A 22,365-nucleotide genomic window follows, 5' to 3' on the forward strand; every position below is an offset into this window, starting at 1 on the left:
GTTTTCCCTGTCTGCTGTGCATTCAGGCTCAGGTCAGTGGGCTTAGCAAGGGAAGGTCTCATCTCTGTTCTGTCTCCATATTTCCGTCTTTGTAAAAATTATTTTTGTTTATTTTTTTTTTAAACAGTTTTGTTTGTTTTTTGTTTTGTTTTTTCTTCAGTTGTTTCACGGGCTGTGTTGCTTTCTCAATTTTCATCAGTTCTTGAAAGGGAGGTTTCTTGTTTCAAGTATTTTACTTGCAGACATTGTTGCAAAGTCATTTTTTCACATAAAACAGGATCTTCTGATACTGTGACATTGTACACACACACACACACACACACACACACGCACCCACGCACGCACTGGCACGCACATGCACACGCACATACTTAAAAAGTTAGATTACAATAACTGTACAAGAAGAAATTTTCTGTTCCTGAAGTGCATAAACCACCATAAAATGTTGTTTTGCTTTATCATGCTTGCTTTTTTTCTGTTATGTTTATATATAATGATTCTGTGGTGGCATGGGTTGATTTCTGTCCGAGTCACGTGGAGATCTTCTATAGCGTTTCTACCGCTGTTGCAAGGGTAGTTTAGCTCGGCCTTGTCAAGCTTGTCCAGTTTGTTTACGCATCTCACCCGTTCCCTTCCCTCCCGTGAGCCGCAGCTGAAAGAGGAAAAGAAGGGACCCTCGTTTCGTGCTGCAAAAACTGTATATCGTTATACAAAGTTATAAAACAGGTACGACACAGGAAAAAATTTTGAAAGTCATTTACACCGCTAGAATGCAACCACACACATTAATTTTCGTTCTCATGAATAATAAAGAACATTTTCAACAGCTAACACCTCCACAAAGTGAATGTATTTTGTGTTTTGTATGTTACTAATATTTCTTTTAATGACTATTTTCCCCGATTTGTAAATCCCGCCTCTCGGAAGGCCTGCTCTATATTTATCCATGCTCGCGGCACCGGACCGTGAGGGCCGTGTCAAGGACGGCCTGGTCTATATTTATCCATAGTTGCGCCAGGTCTCATTTTCTTTTTCTCAATTAACGAGTCAGACCAAGCTTAATACAATTTTCTGTGACATCTTATTTGTATAAGAATCAGGAAAAAATTGTTAAATCCAATTAGATTACCACGTGGTCGCGCGAGACAGGGTTTATAATCTCTATACCATGGAGGAAGGTGGCAGAATGGTTAAGACGCTCAGCTGCCAATACAGAGAGTCCGTGAGGGTGTGGGTTCGAATCCCGCTCTCGCCCTTTCTCCTAAGTTTGACTGGAAAATCAAACTGAGCGTCTAGTCTTTCGGATGAGACGATAAACCCAGGTCCCGTGTGCAGCACGCACTTGGCGCACTGAAAAAGAACCCATGGCAACGAGAGTGTTGTCCTCTGGCGAAATTACGTAAAATGAAATCCACTTTCATAGGTACACAAATATGTAAGCATGCACTCAAGGCCTGACTAAGCGCGTTGGGTTATGCTGCTGGTCAGGCATCTGTTCAACAGATGTGGTGTAGCGTGTATGGATTTGTCCGAACGCAGTGACGCCTCCTTGAGAAAGTGAATGAATGTATACCATATCGGAATATAATTTTTAGTTTCTTTGCAGCTGTGACAAATTTTGATCAATTTAAAACAAATGTTCATAGCAGTTTTTATGTTGTTAATTTGTACTTTATAAAATTTTCCATAATATTACAACAGCAGTGAGCACTGCCAAATCTTATTTTGGAATCGTCAGAACAACCGTTACTATGGTTCTAGAAACAACATGGCGGCTACCGAATTGGAAAGACTTATAATAAGTTTAACTCTCTCCATACGAACGGCGAAAGAGACGACGTTAACAGCGTTTCACCCCAGTTACCATCATCAAAATATTGCAAGCGGAAGGCTCTTATACTGAAGAGGTGAATGTTGACAAAGAATACCACAATTCTGACGACGGAAGCTAAAGGTTGGGTCATTCAGACACCCACTGGACATCCGAGGGGTCTGTGTAGAGGAGAAGAGAGGACTGGCCCTACTGAGTGAGTTAAGCAGAGAGCTTTGCGAACTGCCCACAAACCGAACTTTTTTTTTATATCGCCGGCCCACATTGCCGACTACACCAGGAGTCGGCCTTATCTAAACAACCTGTCAGCCGAGAGAGGGGGCGGCTCGTGACGAGCGTACACAGAACAAATATGGGGGCCATCTGTGAACTTAATTCGAACTGAACACATTGATTCATTTACTGAACAGGCTGCATCTTGATACAAAGCTAAACTAAATGATAGAAAATAAAACTCATGAGATCTCATAACTCTTGTTTGTATCGAAAAGCAGGTCAGTTATTTTGTGATTTTTTTTTTAAAAGCATGATAATGCATTTCTGGTCCCTTACCTGTTCATTGTCTTTTTGACAGGAATTATGCCTGGTGCATACCCAGACCTAAACAACCCACTGTGTATTAATTCATCACATGCTTTTGAATCATCAGTTACAAAGAAAGCATCATCTGTTATTGTTGTGACTGTCTGTTTGTTTGTTTGTTTTTGGTTGTTAGTGCCAAAACAACTCCAACCAGTAAGTGAAACATTCAGAACACCAACTGAAGATTAATCAACAACATTGTGAAGAAAGTCGTGATTTTGTTGAGATCAATACTGCCTATCACAACAACAAAATGCCGTAACGAAATATCTTACCTACTTCTTTTCATGTTTCAGTCGTTTTCTTAACACTTTAGGTCTGTATGGCACTTCAGGTAATGAGGAAGGTAAAAATGAAGGATATTAAAACAAACTTAAAGTGAAGAATCTTGAAACAGAGAGCATGGAGAGTATGGGGGGATGTGTTGGGAGAGAGAAAAAAGGAGAGGGGGAGGGGTGAACACAAACTCCTGATTACAACCTAAGGATTTATGATGACTAATATCCTTATTTTACTGCCAATGCCCAGATATCTGAGGGGTCCACAAGGGATCAACATATATCTGAAGAGTCCAGGGGAAGAATCTTCACTTGTATCAGGCATACAACTGTCTTATCCAAAAGAGAGAATTTCAGTGCCCCCCAGTTGCAGCCTATGAAGAGCTACCATATTACATTTCCTTTTTTGGTCTTTGCAAAGTTACTTTTGAATAACGCTGGGAAAGGTTGTTTAGTTGTTACCTGCACTTGTTTTCCTTCACTATTACATTGTACAAAACCACTTGCTTTGGTCATTCAGTGGCTGCTTTGGTAAGATATTGGATTGTGACTTTTTTCACTGTGATTGAGAACATCGCTAAACTTTGATTGCTTTCCTTTGATCACTTGCCATAGAGGAGATCGATTCACTGTTAATTCTGAGATGGTTAAAGAATCAACAGGGGGCGGAACTGCAGTCATGTGAGACACACACTGTTCTGTCATTGATTCCCACTTGCTGTTGCTGAAAGATCTCCCTTGACATTTCGCTTTTTAGTCTTTGAAAAGTTATTTTTGAATATCGGAAATGTTATCAGCACTTATTCTCTTCAATATTCTGTTGTATGAACAAAAACCATATGTGTGTGCAATGGTTTATGAACATTTGATACAATAATTCTTATGATAAAAATTCCCCAATCAAAAATTTTAACACAGGCACTAAAATGAGATTTAGTCACATACACACAAATAACCGGATCTTTGCTACATGCATGTACCAAGCACGCAGGTCAGTATCTGACACTCCAGGGCCATATTGACAAGAGGCAGATAGACCAACAGAGACAGATATATTTACAGGTTTTATTTATTCTGATTAAATCTGATGCCAAACTTATTTTGATATGATTTATATCAGAGCAGTCCCGTTACGAACTGTTTGATTGTCTGTTGTCAACTTGTAAACTGTCAATACTTGTCGCTCCTTAATGAAGCTGGCCTGTGATAACTTTGTGGTCAGCTTGCTTTCCTTCCACACTAACGGATGAGTTTAGCAGACTATTTATTCACGAGGGAACGACTTATGTCTATGAGAGGACAATTTTCTTATAACTTTTGTCACCGTTCTCAATGAAATATAAACTTTATCACTGGATGTTTTCAAAACTAAGATAAAAACATATCTGAACAACAGCACGGACATATTTCTGTGGCAGGATCACCTGTCAATGACAGAGCAGCACGTGCAGCGCAAGACATACCTCCGGACGTCACCATACCCACGTGCCTTGGTCAGAATGTCACGCTGCCTAATGGTGCCTCTCAGCCGTCATCCGATGCTGGAGAAGGACAGATTGTCAGTGTGGGCTGGCTGAAAAACGACGGTGAGAATTACTGTAAGGTGTTAAAAGTTAATCATCTTATTGAGCGAGCCTGGCTTTATAACTAACTGAAGGATCAGAAAATTTCGCTTTCCTATCAAATTCACTAATAGCAACAACTGACTGACTGTCAAGTAAACTGTGCAGCTAACTGACTCATTCACTGGCAGGCTAGCTGAATGGCTAAGTAAGTACATACAAGTGACTTCCTTTGCCCCAACATAATCATTCTCTCAATCTCTGTCTGTATTTGTCTGTCTGTTTGTGTGTGTATGTGCTTTTATATATGTTCCTTTTTTCATGAACACCTGTGCATTTGCACTGTCTACTCAGGTGACAAGGAGAACCTGCTGGCAGTGCACATGTCAGGGCACTTCCTTTCCAACCTGGGCACCAGACGTGCCCTGCTGCACGTGCCAGACAAGGGCGTGACCCTCCCCGGGGTGCGAGAGGCAGACCTGGGCCACTACACAGTCCGTGTCCACTCTGTCAGGAAGGGTGTGTTGCACGTGCAGGACACTCAGGTGGTGTTGAACCAGCAAGGTAGGATCATGGTTCGTTTATTTATTTATAGATGATGATATTAGACTGAAAATAAATGATATTATTATTATCATTTGGATTATTATCATTTCTATCATAATGGTGATTGTTATTATTAATTAGAAATCGACATTTCTGTATATTCGAATGTAAAGGGGGGTGGAGGGGAGGGGGGAGCAAGGGGGAGGGGACTAGGAAAGGAAGAGAGACAGACAGACAGAGAGAGAACAGAATGTATGAAAGACAGAGTACAAAATCTAAAAAGGAGAGGGTGAGTGTCAGTGATTGGAGAAAGAAAAAAACATAATATTGGAAGGGTGTGTGAGAGAGGCGGGACGGGGGAAGCGGGATTAGGACCAAACAAATTTCAATAATCAAATATTGTATGCAGTACTTCTGTAGATTATTATTTGAAAAGAGGTTCATGTGGGGACCTACAATAAACAACCAACTGGACTATTTAACACATAGCTAGCTAACTTTAATAAAGAACAGTTTGAAATATATAACTTTTTCCAAAAAATGTTAACATTTGAAACTGGTAACACGTGGTCCGTAATTTCTGGAGGCAAAAAAGGTTTCATTACTGAACAGCAGGTTAAAACGTGCTCTACCACCAGCCGCCGTGGCGAAGTGGTTAGCGTCGCGGACTGACGGCTGGAAGGACGCGGGTTCGAATCCCAGCGGAGGTGGGTTTTTCGGCCCGTGGCCGGCTTCTACCCAGAGTTGAGTGTGCTGTGGGCTTAAATGGGGAGACTGGGACCACACAGTCGAGTGTCATCCACTTCAAGGATGCGTCTTTGGGTGTGTTGCTCAAATTACCTGACCAACACTGCAAGTGTCTGTATCTCTCGGGCCTGGTTAACACCGAGATATCATTATGACAGGAAGCGTAGAGTGCAGCCTTGTCACGCAGTCCCAACCCAAAATGGACCTCCATAGCAACATTGTCATCATCATCGTCATCCTCCTCCTCCTTCATCGTCATCAATAGAAACAAAAATAGTCTCAAAGTCTGTGGCCTTTCATGCCCTGCTCTCATGGTGACCTCAATTTCGATACCCATCCACTTCCGTGCTTGGAGTGAGTCCTGTCAATGTCGTCAGTGTCGGCAGATTCATGGAGGGCTGTTGTTTGAGGGACGTGGTGGCGGTCTCCACTCTGGGAGGGACGCTCACTCAGTCTGGCTCCGCGACTAAGCCATTATTGTCGTTAGTAGGGGGCTTAGTAGGTGGTGTCCTAAGTACATTAAAACAGAACAGGCACCACTGAACACCACCGAAGTGACTCAGCAGCAGTGCAGGGTCTCCTCTGGTGTGTGGCCTCCTGGCGACCTAACATCGATGGTCCCCTGTGGACTGCCGACGCTGGATCTACGACGGACAAACCCGGGTGTGGCCGTGTATGGGGGAATCTAAATGAGCGGCGTGGGAGTAATGCCACTGAAACGGTGCAGATGACGGGGCAGCAAAAAAAAAAAAAACAACAACAAAAAACAAAAAAACAAAATGTGCTCTACCGTTAAACGTCCCTTGCAAATGCATTCAGTATTTTCATAATATTTTGTGTATGGGGCATTTAGTAATAACCTAAATGCCATGCTCTTAACAGCCCTGCCAGTTCTTTTAGCATTTAATAAGGCAGAAGTGTTAACTTCTAAAGGAATTTTGCATCATGGCCGCTTCCCATGCAGCCTGTTTCTATCAGTTAGGTGGGGATTCTTGTCATGTGGCAGGTGCATGCTGTGTATTCCTGTGTTCCTCAAAACCGCTGAACTCTGGCATGGATTACAAGATCTTTTCTGTGTGTAGCTGAACATCTGAATATGCACACCCCTGAAAAGGTTCAGGCACTGGCAGGTTTGCGTATCTGTTGACCTATGAAATACGAAAAACTGACCACCCTTAAACCAGAACATAGGAGAATCCTCCACCCTTAAACCAGGAGACAGTGAAATCGTGTCACTCGTTTACCACTGGGTGCTACTGGGATCGAACCCATGGCCCTGAAATTGGAGCTCCAATGCTGTAAGCACTCGGTTGTCCTGGTCGTTGATAATGAATTCATTGTCTAACGTATATAGTGTTGCCACTTGGAGCTGTGGCTGGTGTTTAACTATTGGTTTTAGTGATTCTTTTGTGGAATGGTTTATTCATTGTGATTTAATTTGAAAAGAGAGGACTCAGCTGTCAGCATGGTTACAAAAAACATTACCACAGCGACTAATTACCGAACATCTCAGACTGATTCTGTCGAAATGTTTCACGTGCCTTTCTAGCTGTTTATGTTTATTTGCCTGCTTTACCAAACAGCAGGATCCCAGAACTTCAAGCTTTCCATGAAATTTTGAGCGGAATCTGGAAATCAGAGGTCCTGCACGATGTGTTGTGTCCGTGTGCAACAACAGAATTAGCAACTTCTGTGGCATCTTGCTGCTGTCTGTATCTGGCTCAGTCATCCATAACTGCTGGATCATCAGCATCTCTGAGCACTGTTGGCAGAGGATCAGTGCAGCTTTACATCTAGTTGTGTTGCAGTTCACATGCATTATGTTGGGGACAGACATCTGTTGAGTCCATGCTCACTTGACAAAGGCATTTAACATAATCATTTTACACATACACACACTGAGAGAGAGAGAGACAGAGACAGAGAATGGGTTGATGGAGGCATTCTATTAATTACTGAAGAACAAAAACTGTAAGTAACATAAGCGTTGCCCAGTACCACATTGGCATCCAATAGCTTGATCTGATGATTGCAGATGATATTCAACTGGAAGAAGATAAGTCACAAATTCACATCGCTGATGACGTCATATACGACAGATCAACGGACGAGTGGCACGTGCAGATCATGTGCGGCCGCTTTCTTTCTGAAGTCAAGGACCATGTGACAGTGATGTGGCAGGTTTGTGGACACTCACAAACGGTCTTTCGTGCCTCATGTAGAGGCTCTTGGTCTCACATGTCTGAAAAGGAATCCTTTATGTAAAATTATGTGTGAAGGGTAAATCATTCAGAATGCTACCTTTTGGACTTTGTGTCTATCATACAAACCCCTGTTCAAGGAATTCTCAATAATCATGAAGTTTTAATAATTTGATTCCTGTTGAGACATTGAGGATAGACATTAGCAACATATACATTGCTTTGGTTAAAGAAAGCATGAAAAGTTGACAAAGCAAATTCCTTTGGTGATTTGACAGGCCAGAAGAAAGATCCTCAACAGCCACATGGAATCGGTGATAAAATGAAACTAAAAACATATTCTTTCCTTTCCATATGAATTTTCCTACACACAATCAACTCTCTACTTTGAACAAATCAAAGAAATCACGAATATATTTTCGTTTAATACATTCTTTAGATATAAGTATATTTCTAAGGTTTTTTGTTTGTTTGTTGTTGTTTTTTCTTGGGGGGGGGGGGGGGGGTTGTTTGTTGTTTTTTGTTTTTTTTGTTTTTTGCTTTTGATGACAAAATGAGCTTTATTTCGATCTACACCTATATCAGTTAGGAAAAATGCGTTCTTCTTGAGGAATGCTATTATGCATGCCAAATTCAACTGATAAATTATTATTACTACATATACTTATTTTTGATTACTCCATTCATAAGTAAGTGGACAAGCTGTCTTAATTGTAATCTCTTTGCCTATATACCTCCTGAAGTTGGAAACCCTTTGACGCGAAATTTGTTATCAGTCTCAGTCCATGCGATAGTCTGTGTCTTGTATATTCAAAAGCTTTAAATATACATTCCAGTAAGTGTGATCAGTCATTTGTCGACATGTACCTCACTAAAATGTTGAGAAGACTTCTTTTTCTTTCTTTGCTTCTTTAAATCTGACGTATTCACATTACAAAACAACATTTCAGCATCACTGTGTGTGTTGCAGACACCATCGAACCAACTGCTGAACAGCACGCGGTCAGACAATGGTCACTTTGTCCTGCACGTTCCTAACCCGGTGGAACAGGGCGTCTACTCCTGTCTCCTTCAAACAGACCTCTGCCAGAACAAACACTTTGTGTCAGGGATAGCTGCCAGCCTTTACGTGAGTTGACTATTTGAGTGAGAGAGAGGGGCAGAGTCTGTGTGTGTGTGTGTGTTAGGTGTGTGTGCTGAGGGTTGGCAATAAAGAATGTAAGGAATTAACTGTCAAACATTGTCAGTATTTCATTTCTGGTGTTCCCGCCATGTGCTGTTGCCTCCCCCCTCCCCGCCCCCCACTCTGTCCAACATCGTGTTGACCCAGACTGCTCTCTCCCCACACCGTGAGATGGTCTGTCTGGTGATCATTGTCACGCACCCACCAGAAACTTTGGTTCTTCTCCCCACAGAATAATGTTGGTAGAAAACTAGGTGTCAGGTATTCTAAAACTTGTTTGAATCCACTTTGGAAATTAGATCCACTGAATTCTTCTTCTTCTTCTTCTTCTTCTTCTTCTGCAGACTTGTCTGTATGCATTCGTTCATTGTTCAGGTGCAAAAAAACTTTGTATTTATTCATTTATTTGTTTATATATCTATTTGATGTATTTTTCATCTGTTCTGATAATTCATTTATATTATTTCATTCTATTTTGTTTTTTAATGAATTGATTTAATGATCATTGTATTTTGTTTGTTTAGTTGTTAATGAATTGATTTAATGATTGATTGATTTATCTATCATACAAGCCTTTGCGTTCCTTCCAGTCCTTTGGGGATGAAATCTTAAAAGTGCCAAAAAATTACTTTAAGTCTTTAGGCTCCTGGACCTTTAGTTTTTGTGTTCCCACTGTCTGTAACATGCTGTCTGTCTTCGGTACAGCATTCCCTCTGGTCAGATTGCAGCTAAAGACCAGTGTGTTCTGTGAGGCGTTTTTGTGATGTGTTTTCTTCACTGACAATTTGAGCTCTTTTTCTGCTAAAGTGTGTGAGTGTGTGCATGGCTCAGTATGGTTTGTCGTTCTCGAGCATGGTTGCTTGTTCATAGGTGATTGCCAGTGCAACGAGTCTAACTTTGCTTTGAGAAATGCACTGTTCTGTTGCCATTCATTATTATAGTCATCTCTGTGATAATAATGATATTATTATCATTATTACTGGTACTGTCATCATTATTGTTATTATTCAATCATCCATTTATCCTTAAATTAATTTCTTCAATCATTGATTCAATCACTTGTTTGTTTGTTTGTTTGTTGTGAGTGAGAGAACATGTGGTACTGTGACTGACAATGTCAGGTGAACAGTGTGGAACAGAGACTGATGGCACTGTGATTGACAATGTCAGGTGAACAGTGTGGAACAGACTGAAGGCACTGTGATTGACAATGTCAGGTGAACAGTGAGGAGCAGGCTGAAGGCACTGTGATTGACAATGTCAGGTGAACAGTGTGGAGCAGACTGAAGGCACTGTGATTGACAATGTCGGGTGAGCAGTGTGGAGCAGAGACTGAAGGCACTGTGATTGACAATGTCAGGTGAACAGTGTGACACAGAGACTGAAGGCACTGTGATTGACAATGTCGGGTGAACAGTGTGACACAGACACTGAAGGTACTGTGATTGACAATGTCAGGTGAACAGTGTGACACAGACACTGAAGGCACTGTGATTGACAATGTCAGGTGAACAGTGTGGAGCAGAGACTGAAGGCACTGTGATTGACAATGTCAGGTGAACAGTGTGGAGCAGAGACTGAAGGCACTGTGATTGACAATGTCAGGTGAACAGTGTGGAGCAGAGACTGAAGGCACTGTGATTGACAATGTCAGGTGAACAGTGTGGAGCAGAGACTGAAGGCACTGTGATTGACAATGTCAGGTGAACAGTGTGGAGCAGAGACTGAAGGCACTGTGATTGACAATGTCATGTGAACAGTGTGGAGCAGAGACTGAAGGCACTGTGATTGACAATGTCAGGTGAACAGTGTGGAGCAGAGACTGAGGGTGCTGGAATCCAGCATGTCCTCCCTGCAGGGCCGGTGCAGCAGAGAGCAGTGTGTCACACAACCTGAACAACCACCACCCCAACCACCTTCCCCTGACCTTGCAGGTAAAGACATCGTACAGCTGGCTGCATTACGATCTTGTTCCACACACACACACTCATTCCCCCCACTTCCCTGAATTTCATTTTGAGTTCCTGGAGGAAATCAGTGTTTCCAATTCGAATTTTACGTGAACTCAAACAGACATGGTTTAGATGATCTTTTACACAATATTTCTGGCTTGATTTGAATTTGACGTGGATATTTTGAGACGTCTTTTGTTTCAGGTCCATGGTTGCTACTGGTCTATGGTATCTTTCTGGTCTTGTTGAACTTTACACATCTTCACGCCTGTTTAGGATCCCCTTTGTTCAAACCAAAACATAAGCTTATGGCCAACGTAGTTTCTCATTCCAAAGCCCCACTTTTTTTTTTTTTAATCAACTTCGTTAGCCTTTCCATAACTCATCTTCGAGCTTTGCTGCAGTCTTTCAAATCCAGTCTGAAAAGCCACCTTTCCCTCCCGAATTACACTAAACATCCCTTTCCAGAATGAATAATTTTCATGAATATAAGCAACATGATTTAATTCGAATCGATTTTTGTGTGTTTACACCTGTCCGTTTGCACGTGTTTGCACCAGTGTGGTCTGTTTCAGGCGTGGTTCATGATGGGGAGTACATTCTGGCTTTCCGCCTGACACCCGGCATTGGCCAGTCGTCCTACGACACGTACACCAAGGTTGGCTACAATGATGACGACCCTCTGGTCCGCAGGGTCATGCCTGCCGGCTGTCTGACAGTGGACGGCTCGCAGCCCTGTGACAGACACTACCGCAGCAAAGTGCTGGACCTGTGGGATGGCCTCCATGTGGAAAAGGTCACGTGCTTCTGCGCGCGTGTGCACGCGCGCGCGCGCACACACACACACACACACACATATATATATATATACACACACCTTTGTTGAGTATTTAGAATAATTTACCTTGGGCACCTCTGTATTACCTAATAGATAATGATAGATCTACCAGAGAGAGATGCTTTAAGTGACCAATTAAAAATGACAAAATTATTGAATTTTGAAGAATTTTTTTTCAGCCAGTCCCTACCCTGTACAGGTTCTATGCTACATAGTAATAAATACAAAATCAAGAATATGAAATAAGAAATCACTTCCACGAGTCTGTCCCACGTGCACACACCACCTACACACACACACACACACACACACACACAGAATACATGATACATTGAACTATGTCCATTAACAGTGAAAACGGTGATCCGTCATTGAATTAACTGTTCAAAGAATGATATGAGAGTCTGACATTATTTTTTCTGAGATTCCAGATTCATAAATGATAAATTACACATATGAAACCACATGTGTATATTAGTACTCAAAAGCAACAATCCCAGCATCATTAATGTGTCTGGTGGGGATCTGTTGTTATTTCTGTCTGAAAGTTAAGATAACAGCAGTGTGAGGATAAAGGCACCACAACAGTCTGACACATGTTGGGAGCTGGTTCTAGAGTAAACTGACAGAGTAAAATAATGTGGATTAATCCTTGGAGTAGGGATCTGAAGTTCGCTACAATCTCACCTGTTAACTCTCTCCATACGAACGGCGAAAGAGACGACGTTAACAGCGTTTCACCCCAATTACCACCATCAAAATATTGCAAGCGGAAGGCTCTTATACTGAAGAGGTGAATGTTGACAAAGAATACCACAATTCTGACGACGGAAGCTAAAGGTTGGGTCATTCAGACACCCACTTTACATCCGAGGGGTCTGTGTAGAGGAGAAGAGAGGACTGGCCGTACTGAGTGAGTTAAAATGAAATTTTGTTGCAAAGTTGGTGGGAACAGTTCCTGACTGAGAGAGAGAGGGGGATGTCTACAACAAATTTACCAGAGAGATAGATCTTCTGAGAGATGTTTACGAGAAAGAGATGTTTGCGACAGATGTTTGCGATGGATAATCAAGAGATGTTTACAACAGATCTACGAGAAAGAGAGAGAGAGAGATGTCTATGACAGATTTGTTTAAAACAGATAACTTTAATGAGAGATGTTTACAGTAGATCTACGAGGATAATGTTTTCGATAGATCTGAGAGAAAGATGGTTGTGATAGATATACGAGATATGTTTACAACAGATCTACGAGAGAGAGAGAGAGAGAGAGGAGAGAGAGAGAGAGAAGATGTTTTCTATCGATCAACAGGAGAGAGGTGTTTAACATTGATCTACGAGATCAGTGAATGCAATGGACACGTTCGGTTAGCAGAAAGCAGTGTACTACAGTCATTCACGTGAATATGTTCATGATCCATAGTGGAATAGCTCTTCTAAAATCTTGCTTGTGTATCTCAAGAACGCCATCTTTTGAGTTTCTATTATTGATGACAGTTCTAAAAGGATTACTGCATGTGTCACAAGGGCAATGTTGCTATAACTGCCAGGATTGTTTATACCTCCATTTCTATATGACATAGTATGGTAATATTTTGGTTAATTCCATTTATCAGGAAATCGCCTTTGAGAGATGACCATGACGAGAGATATGTTTACAATAGATATAAGCTTACAGAAAGATGTTACAACAGAACTATGGGAGATGTTTACGATAGGGAGAATTTACGACAGATCTACGAGAGAGAGAGAGAGATAGAGAGAGAGAGAAGAGAGAGAGAGAGAGGGAGACACAGAGAGAGAGAGCAACGGCAAACTTTTGGTTAGAACGTTGTTTACTGCAGTCATTCACGTCAATATGATTGTGGTCGATGGAGGAATAACCTGTATAAAAATCTTGACTGTTAATCTCAAGTACCACCATTTTCGGAGTCCCAGACTGTTATTGATGACAGTGCCAAAACGTTTACTGCTGGTGTCACACAGGGCAATGTTTTCATAACTGTCAGGCTTATTTACATATCCATGCCTATATTATGGTAATATTTCATATTCATCACATTTATCAGGAAAGCACCATTGTAAAGCAATGCATTGAAGAAATTAACCCCCCACCCCTCTCTCTCTCTCTCTCTCTCTCTCTCTCTCACACACACACACACACACACACACACACACACACACACACACACACACACACACACACACACACACACACACACAAACTCATAAAAAGCAGCGATTTGATCACAATGATATTTGAAGAATTCTTCTATTATTCCGTCTGGTTCTGAAGCTTTTTCGGTTTCATTTTCTTGAATGCATGCAAGACTCCTCTTGAAATAGCCTAGTGCAATTGAAACAAAGATTTCATTATTATCTCCTTCACATTTTACTTGGTATGTTACCAACTGCAGTAAGCTTTTCAATTTATTTCCCACTAAGTGCTTTAAAGTGTTGGTACCAGTCATCAAGTGTGCAGTGTTCCATATTGCATTTGCTTACAAGAACCTATATTAACATTAACTCAAATTCCTGCTGATTTTGAACAGTGCATTTTGGGTATCATTTTAGAATACTATTCTTCTTAACCATTTGTTGAAATATTTTTCTTTAGCCATACAAAATGCACATAATCATCTGCATTTATATGTGCCGACATTCATTTAACAAATTCTTAATGTACTTTGAACAAGTTTCAAGTCTCAACTTTTAATCATCCATCCACCCTTATTGGGGTACGGAGGACGACTACAAAATAATGATTTGATGCCCAGGACATGCATTCCCAAATACACAACAGTGTCACATAAAAGTTAAATATGTCGTTTAACCCCAAAAGAGTACGTACACAACATTTGAAAATCATATGAACTTAGAGATAATATGATATTTTTGCTTCAATTGAGCTTTTTTTTAATTGCAAAATTTGATTTAAAAAGACAAAACAAAAAACAACTAATTTCTGTGACGAATATTTTTAGGCACATAGTCTTTTCGCATTTTATCATACTTCGGACATTCCTCTATAAAATGGAACTCATCCCCAGTCACAGACATGTGTCAAACAGTACATGATCGTAACTCCCATGGTATGCCTTTGCGTCTGCCGATTTCCATTTCCAACCAATGATAACTTCGATAATTCCAATATCCGAACGACCTTCCTCTTTCGCTTCGTCAAATCTCTACACTCAGCTCTTTGAAGTCTGGCCTTAAAACCCTTTCGAGTTATCTCGTCATGTAGACAGCCTAGGGGTTAAAACTTATCTTTCCATAGAAGCTCCCTCTCTCTTCTTTACTCTCCTCTGGTCCCCCCAACTCTCTCTTCTCCCCAATCTCGCTCTCTATTTACTAGCAAGTTTATCACCTTTTCTTAACTCATCCCTCAGATTCAGTTGTGCTTGTATGTAGGTATGATTAACGTGACACCACTATGGTTTGTCTGAATAAGATTCAGTACTATACGAAAACACTGATAATAATGATAATGATAATAATAATAATTACAATAATTATGATAATACTATTGATAACAATTGTAAGCTCGGCATTCAATCAACTTGGTTGTGCATGCATACATGCAGAAGAGTGACAGGCAGACATATTGATAGACATGCAGGCAGACAAGTGATTAAATTGTCAGACAAACTAATTGTTAGCTTGTTTCACTGCGGTGCACAGACACAGACTGGTAGACAAACTGGATCATCAATAGCTAATTCTGATTGTTTGACTGAGGTTTCACGCTTCCATTGACAGGCACGAGTGTCGTTGTACGTGAACGGGAGTGAAGTTGCCTTCTTTGAGTTCAATGCTGTGGGGGAGAACTACATCAACTGGTTCAAAGCAGAGAAACTTACCAACAGCAGCTACACGGACGTGCTTACTGAACCTAAAAACTACTGCTCTATTGAAGGGTAACTGTGCACTTCACTGTCTTTCATTGTGCTCTGTTGAAGAGTAACTGTGCACTTCACTGTCTTGTCATTGTTCTCTATTGAAGGGTAACTGTGCACTTCACTGTCTGTCTTTCATTGTGCTCTGTTGAAGGGTAACTGTGCACTTCACCGTCTGTCTTTCATTGTGCTCTGTTGAAGGGTAACTGTGCACTTCACTGTATGTCTTGTCATTGTGCTCTGTTGAAGGGTAACTGTGCACTTCACTGTCTTTCATTGTGCTCTGTTGAAGAGTAACTGTGCACTTCACTGTCTTGTCATTGTTCTCTATTGAAGGGTAACTGTGCACTTCACTGTCTGTCTTTCATTGTGCTCTGTTGAAGGGTAACTGTGCACTTCACCGTCTGTCTTTCATTGTGCTCTGTTGAAGGGTAACTGTGCACTTCACTGTCTGTCTTGTCATTGTGCTCTGTTGAAGGGTAACTGTGCACTTCACTGTCTGTCTTGTCATTGTGCTCTGTTGAAGGGTAACTGTGCACTTCACTGTCTGTCTTGTCATTGTGCTCTGTTGAAGGGTAACTGTGCACTTCACTGTCTGTCATTGCGCTCTGTTGAAGGGTAACTGTGCACTTCACTGTCTGTCATTGCGCTCTGTTGAAGGGTAACTGTGCACTTCACTGTCTGTCATTGTGCTCTGTTGAAGGGTAACTGTGCACTTCACTGTCTGTCATTGCGCTCTGTTGAAGGGTAACTGTGCACTTCACTGTCTGTCATTGTGGTCTGTTGAAGGGTAACTGTGCACTTCACTGTCTGTCTTGTCAGTGTGGTCTGTTGAAGGGTAACTGTGCACTTCACTGTCTGTCATAGCTTGTCATTGTGCTCTATTGAAGGGTAACTGTGCACTTCACTGTCTGTCATAGCTTGTCATTGTGCTCTATTGAAGGGTAACAGTTCACTTTATTTTATACCCTGTCATTGTGCGCTATTGAAGGGTATCTATGCATTTCACTGTCTGCCATAACTGGTCACTGTGCTCTGTTGATGACGATGGTCATGATGATGATGATATGGATACCTATGAAACGCTTATCCTCGGTCAAAGACCAGTCTCCCAGTGCATTGCAAACATTGAATCATTTATACAACAGGCTGCCTACCTGGGTAGAGGCGACTGACAGCTGCCACTTGGCAATCATCATTCTATTCGTGTGTCATTCTCTCAGGTTTAAGTCACGCACACACACCCTCACATACGTGTGTAACCTTTTATGGCTATGACCTTTTTGTTTATTCATCCCGCCATGTAGACAGCCATACTCCGTTTTCGTGGTGGATGTGTTCTTTCCATGAACCACCGACCGCTGACATGAATTACTAGATCTTTACCGTGCGTGTTTGGTCTGCATGCATACACACACGAAATAGGTTCAGGCACTAGCAAGTCTGCACATATGTTGACCTGGGAGATAGGAAAGTTCTTCACCCTGTATCAGATGTGACAGGGATCTGAGATTCAAGCAGTCTAACCAATTCACAGTATATTCTATCTTGTCATTGTGCTGTATTGAAGGGCAATGTGTACTTCACTGTCTGTTGTATATAAGTGTGTGTGTGTGTGTGTGTGTGTGTGTGTGTGTTGTGTGTGTGTGTCTGTGTGTGTCTGTGTCTGTCTGTGTCTGTGTGTCTGTTTATGTCCGAGTCTTGTTTGGCCATTTTCAGAAAATGTCTGCAAACTGCACTGAACAAAACACAGAATTTTTTTTTTAACAAAGTGTTTGCTACCTGGGCTGGATCTATCATTTAATTGAGTGTCGAAAAAGCATAATTGCTACTTAGAATTAAAATTTGCAAAGATAATCTGTGATCTTCAACTTTACTGACCAGACATATTTTGTCATTGCTGTTACCATATCTAAATAATGCACAATGTCACCCTTCAAATGCAGTCACCTACTTTGCTCAATATACAAAGAAAAAAGTTCATTGTAAATATTGTGAGGAAAGTACCTTTTAAAACAGACAGATATTGCATTTTGCTTCCTCAGAAATAAACAACACATAAACACAGCACATTTATCACAAACTAAAACAAGTACCTCAGCTTTATAAAACTGCAATATCTGAATGTCTTTTGCTACTATCGGTCTGTACTGTGACCAACACTTGATAACAGGATAGAGAGTAACAGCACAGAGCCTGAATCAGTGGATGTATGAAACTGTTGTTTGTTTTCTAACACAATGAGATAATCTATTTCTTCATGCAAATTCATTTCAGATGAAAATAATGACATCAAAAAGTAATGTATTTTAAAAGCTTGTTATTCAGGAACATTGGGAAGACGGATATATGAGTATGTATATAAATTTTAAGTAGCTTAGCTGGACACGCATTACTCCATGCTATGCAAAAAAAGGTAAGTTCGTGAAATCTTTTAAATGGTTTATGAAACTAGTTGGCACTTGCCTAGCTCATTCTGCCTTGTGTGAAGGTGAAATTTGTGGCCTTTCTTTTGTCTTTTGTGCGAATGTACGTTTATTTGCATTGAAAGTCTCTCTTGGAGTAGCTACCAAAACGCCTAATGATCTGATTCATGCTGGGACGAATAAATACCAGGTATCTTTATTCTGAGAACGGGGTTTGCGTAAAATATGTAATCCTTTCCCTCCTTTTTTCACTTTATGTGTTCCTGAGACAGGTGAGTACTTCTGACATCTCCCGCTTTGTTTCATGGTGTAGGGCAGCCTCATATCGACGATTTTACATCAACCGGAATTACGGTGGCTGCGCAAAAGACAGGGGCTGGCTGGTTGTTGCGGACACAGCCGATGGGTGTCGCCCCATATGGGGAGCGGACCCCCCCTACCCTGCTGTTGGCTACATGCACGGGAAAACCGGTCAACTCTGGTCCAGCAAGTGTACGTGTCCATTCGTAGCTGTTTGTGTGTGTGTGTGTGTGTGTGTGCGCGCGCGCGCGAGCGCGCACATACACACACGCGCGCGCGCGCGCGCGCGTAAAGAGAGAGAGAAAGAGAAGTGATGTTTCGTTTGCTGATGAAGATGTGCACATGTCCTGATTGGTAAAGGCTAATTGGTGCAGTCATTACGCGTTACTCTTGGTGGTGATAGACCAAATGTAAGTTGTCTTCTGGGTGGTGGTTATGGGTGGGGGTGGTATACTTGTTATTGTGGGTGGGGGTGGTGCGTTTGTTGTTGTTGGTAGGTGGTGTACTGGTTACTGTGGGTGGTGGTGGTGTGTTTGTTGTAGGTGGTGGTAGTGTAGCCTACGCGATATATGGGTGGTGGACGTAATTGTTATTGTGAGTGGTGGTAGTATAATTGTGTAAGGAGGTAGTGTACTCGTTAAGGCTGGTGGTAGTGTATTTATGGGTGTTGGTCATGTACTTGTTGTTGGTGGTTGTAATTCCCTACTTGTCGGTTCACCCAGCTACCTCATTGCTAGGCTTCAGAAAGTCCACAACTATGCTGCTCGTCTTGTCTTTCGTTCCACCAACATTGATCACGTCTCTCCTCTCCTTCATGATTTACGCTGGCTCCCAGTACAAGAAAGACTCATTTACAAAGTTGTCTCTCTTTGTTTCAAGTCCATTATTTTTGATAATGTTTGGTATCTTGTGTTCAATATTTCCGTTTTGATATTTACATATGTGTATTATTTGTAAACGCATTGGGCTTATTTTCAAGATTAGGATGGTAAATGCTCACGATAATAATAATAATGCTAATGCTGATGCTAATAATAATAATAATAGTGTACTTGTTATGGGTGGGATAGTGTACTTGTGCATAGTGGTGGTGTACTTGTTGCTGTATGTGCTGGTATTGTACTTTACTTGGGAAACGATTCAACAAACTGGTGCTCATGAAAATCTATGACTGAAATTTCCAATAGTTATCGTTTATTTCACGAATTACATTTGATGAAGTTAGTTAGCCACATTCATTCATTCAACATGAAGGAAATATAATTTGCTAATCAGCAACATTCCCATATGATGGTGGTGACGGCTTAAACTTTTGAGATTTAATCAAAGATTGCAAGTTTAGGATGTTGGCGTGTGTGTTGGATGGTTCATCCGTTCGTTGAAATGATGAATGAACAGGGAGTGTGGGTGCAGGTGTGGATGAAGGCTATGACTGGTTAGATCATACTGAAAAGTGAAATCTGAATGTTGATGATCTTCAGATGTGCGCCAAGCTGATGTGCTGGCTATCTGGGTCAAAATGGCGTCGGAAGCGTCCGAAGAGTAGTCACGTGGTCGATGATCCAGACGGCAACAAGACGAGGGAGGGAGTCGGACAGGTCACAAGAAAGGACTGTAGACCTGTAACGTTCCTACAAATCACTATACACCACTGCTTTTTTAAGTTTTGCTATGGAAAAAAACCATGCCCGCAAACGATACTGATTCAATGCTGTGCAGTTCTGCCTTTGTCCCCCTTCTTTATCAACTGGTTCTACTGATATTCTGCAGCTTTGATTCAATGTACATCATTGTTTTGTTTGTCTGTTTGCTTGTTAACATCAACAGAAATTTGCAAAAAATGAAAAAAAAAAAATTCTCTTATTGATCGAACAATCCTAGCTTGCTAAAAAGTGAAATTGCGATTTACATGCACCTTGTTTCTGCATTTCTGCACTTGTGTAATGTGTTCACCAGCCGCTAAACTAAATCAAACGAAAAATGTTTTGACACATGCTTGAGTACGATGTAACCTCTTGCTCTGCTGTTAACGTGTACATGTATAATACATTTCCTGAATAAAGCTTTGTTTTAACCAAAATATGGACTATCATCGAGTTATGATTAGTTAACTGTACCTGATAGCGCCGCGATAGAGTTCGAATCATAGAAACTTGAACTGATTTAATTACAAGAGTTAAGTCAGAGAGAGATTTGAACATTACTGATCTGACCGCTGCACTTACGTAAAAGATTTTTTTTTTTCTTCATCCATTCATTAATGGATATTGATAAAAATTCAGACAAGGGTTATATGAATAAACTTTACCTATGCGTGATGATTTATATTGTAACTCAATTCGCGGCCTCTTTGCAACCTAATTTCGGCAACTTGAATTACGTTCGGAACCGTGAAGTTTTAAATCACAATTCCACGTTCTGAAGAACTCTACAAGCTTTTGTACTCTACGGGAAAAGGAGAAATATAGTCTTCGCAGCCATTCCTCTTAATTGTGTAGGTGTGAGAATCATTTACTTTTATTCTCATTTCAAAGTAGGGGTAGTTTTCTTTCAAACACGTTTGTCAGTCCTTTTGAAACTGACAGATGATGAACTCTGCTGGCACAGCCAAGACCTATTTTTACAATACTGTTCAAGAAATCCTTAGGATAAAACCACAAATGAGTATGATGGGAAAATGTTATGTCACATTTCTGACTCACTTGTGTAAACAAAGTGAGTCTATGTTATAACCCAGTTTTCGGTGTTTGTCTGTGTGTATGTATGTCTGCGTGTCCGTGGTAAACTGACTTTAGCAATGCCATTTTCTCTGGAAATACTTTGTCTGCCAATACCAAATTTGGATTAAACATAGCAGGAAAGAAATCATCACAGTCATACTAGGTCTTCCGAATTAAGCCCGTGTTTCCGGATCATTAACGGTTTATTTCGTTGACGCTCGATCCCAATCCCGAAATTCCATGATCCTGCTTCCCATTTGCCAGAACGTAGACAACATTTGGGAAGACGGCACAATGTCGTTTTCCTTGTTCATAATTACAAGAAAAGAAATACAAACTCTGGACAGAACATATACAGTGACACAAACTACTAACTACACCATCGACGTATTTACTGCATATGAATATTCGAAAGTGGATACTGAATTAACTGGAATGAACATCATTAAGAGAAAGAAAAATTGAATCGAACGTTTCTTTCAGTTTCGGTCAACCTGTTGGTGCGTGCAGATCTATGTTGCGGTGTGCCTGAGGCGATGTCAACGTCTCCTTTACCGCCGATTTAAAAGAATTTAAAAAAAATGTATATATATATATATATATATATATATATATATATATATATATATATATATATATATACACACACACACACACAGAGTGCATTTATATTGATTTAGAAGCAACAGCTGTGAAATTCACACATTGTCCCATGTGTCTGTGTCCATAAAGAAAACAATTAAAACTGGCAGAAATATGCACAGAAAAGTGGAATGGCTTGATGAATATTGTTCGAAGCTGAAAAGAGACTGACACACAGCATTCATCACTGAGAAAATGTAGAACTCGCGAATCTGAGGAACGAGTAGAACACTGCAACATAAGAAAAGAGTACAAACAGACACAAAAGGAGAAGAAAGTTTTAGAGCCATCAACCAGTTCGCTTTCAGAGAGTGGCAGATGGTGGGGTACTGTATATACACAGCTAAGGAAGACTTATCCCGACCCAGACATATTACACTAGTAGAGTGGCAACATCACTTTGAAACGCTGGTTAATTAATGCAGTCAAGATGATGGAGCGAACATAGCACACGGGAATGGTGAATTCAATGTGTATAACTAGTAACTATGTTGTGTCTCTCCTGCCATACATTACTGGCGACAATAATTATGTGCATGGCGGCAATATGTGCCGCAACATGTGTAAGCCTCGAGTTCGTGAACGAAATGGTTATTTCAATGAGTTCTGACCTGACTGTGTCTTTTACAGATCTGATGGCGTGAAGAACTGATTTACT

At 40.9% G+C, this 22,365-nt stretch overlaps 1 protein-coding gene across 1 annotated transcript in view; it reads left to right on the forward strand.

The window, feature by feature from the left end:
- Window positions 1-20,425, forward strand: part of LOC143286795 (uncharacterized) — a 20,544-nt gene extending 119 nt beyond the window's left edge. The window contains exons 1-10 of the mRNA XM_076594583.1: window positions 1-32; window positions 4,110-4,277; window positions 4,608-4,817; window positions 7,582-7,727; window positions 8,718-8,876; window positions 10,732-10,864; window positions 11,458-11,678; window positions 15,483-15,640; window positions 18,359-18,537; window positions 19,827-20,425. The exon at window positions 1-32 is cut by the window's left edge and continues 119 nt beyond it. Coding sequence (XP_076450698.1) covers window positions 1-32; window positions 4,110-4,277; window positions 4,608-4,817; window positions 7,582-7,727; window positions 8,718-8,876; window positions 10,732-10,864; window positions 11,458-11,678; window positions 15,483-15,640; window positions 18,359-18,537; window positions 19,827-19,891 — 1,471 coding nt within the window. The 3' untranslated portion in view covers window positions 19,892-20,425. The remainder of the gene's footprint in view (window positions 33-4,109; window positions 4,278-4,607; window positions 4,818-7,581; window positions 7,728-8,717; window positions 8,877-10,731; window positions 10,865-11,457; window positions 11,679-15,482; window positions 15,641-18,358; window positions 18,538-19,826) is intronic.
- Window positions 20,426-22,365: the final 1,940 nt, after the last annotated feature.

The sequence above is a fragment of the Babylonia areolata genome, chromosome 10 (assembly GCF_041734735.1).
Source record: "Babylonia areolata isolate BAREFJ2019XMU chromosome 10, ASM4173473v1, whole genome shotgun sequence".
NCBI classification, from domain to species: domain Eukaryota; kingdom Metazoa; phylum Mollusca; class Gastropoda; order Neogastropoda; family Buccinidae; genus Babylonia; species Babylonia areolata.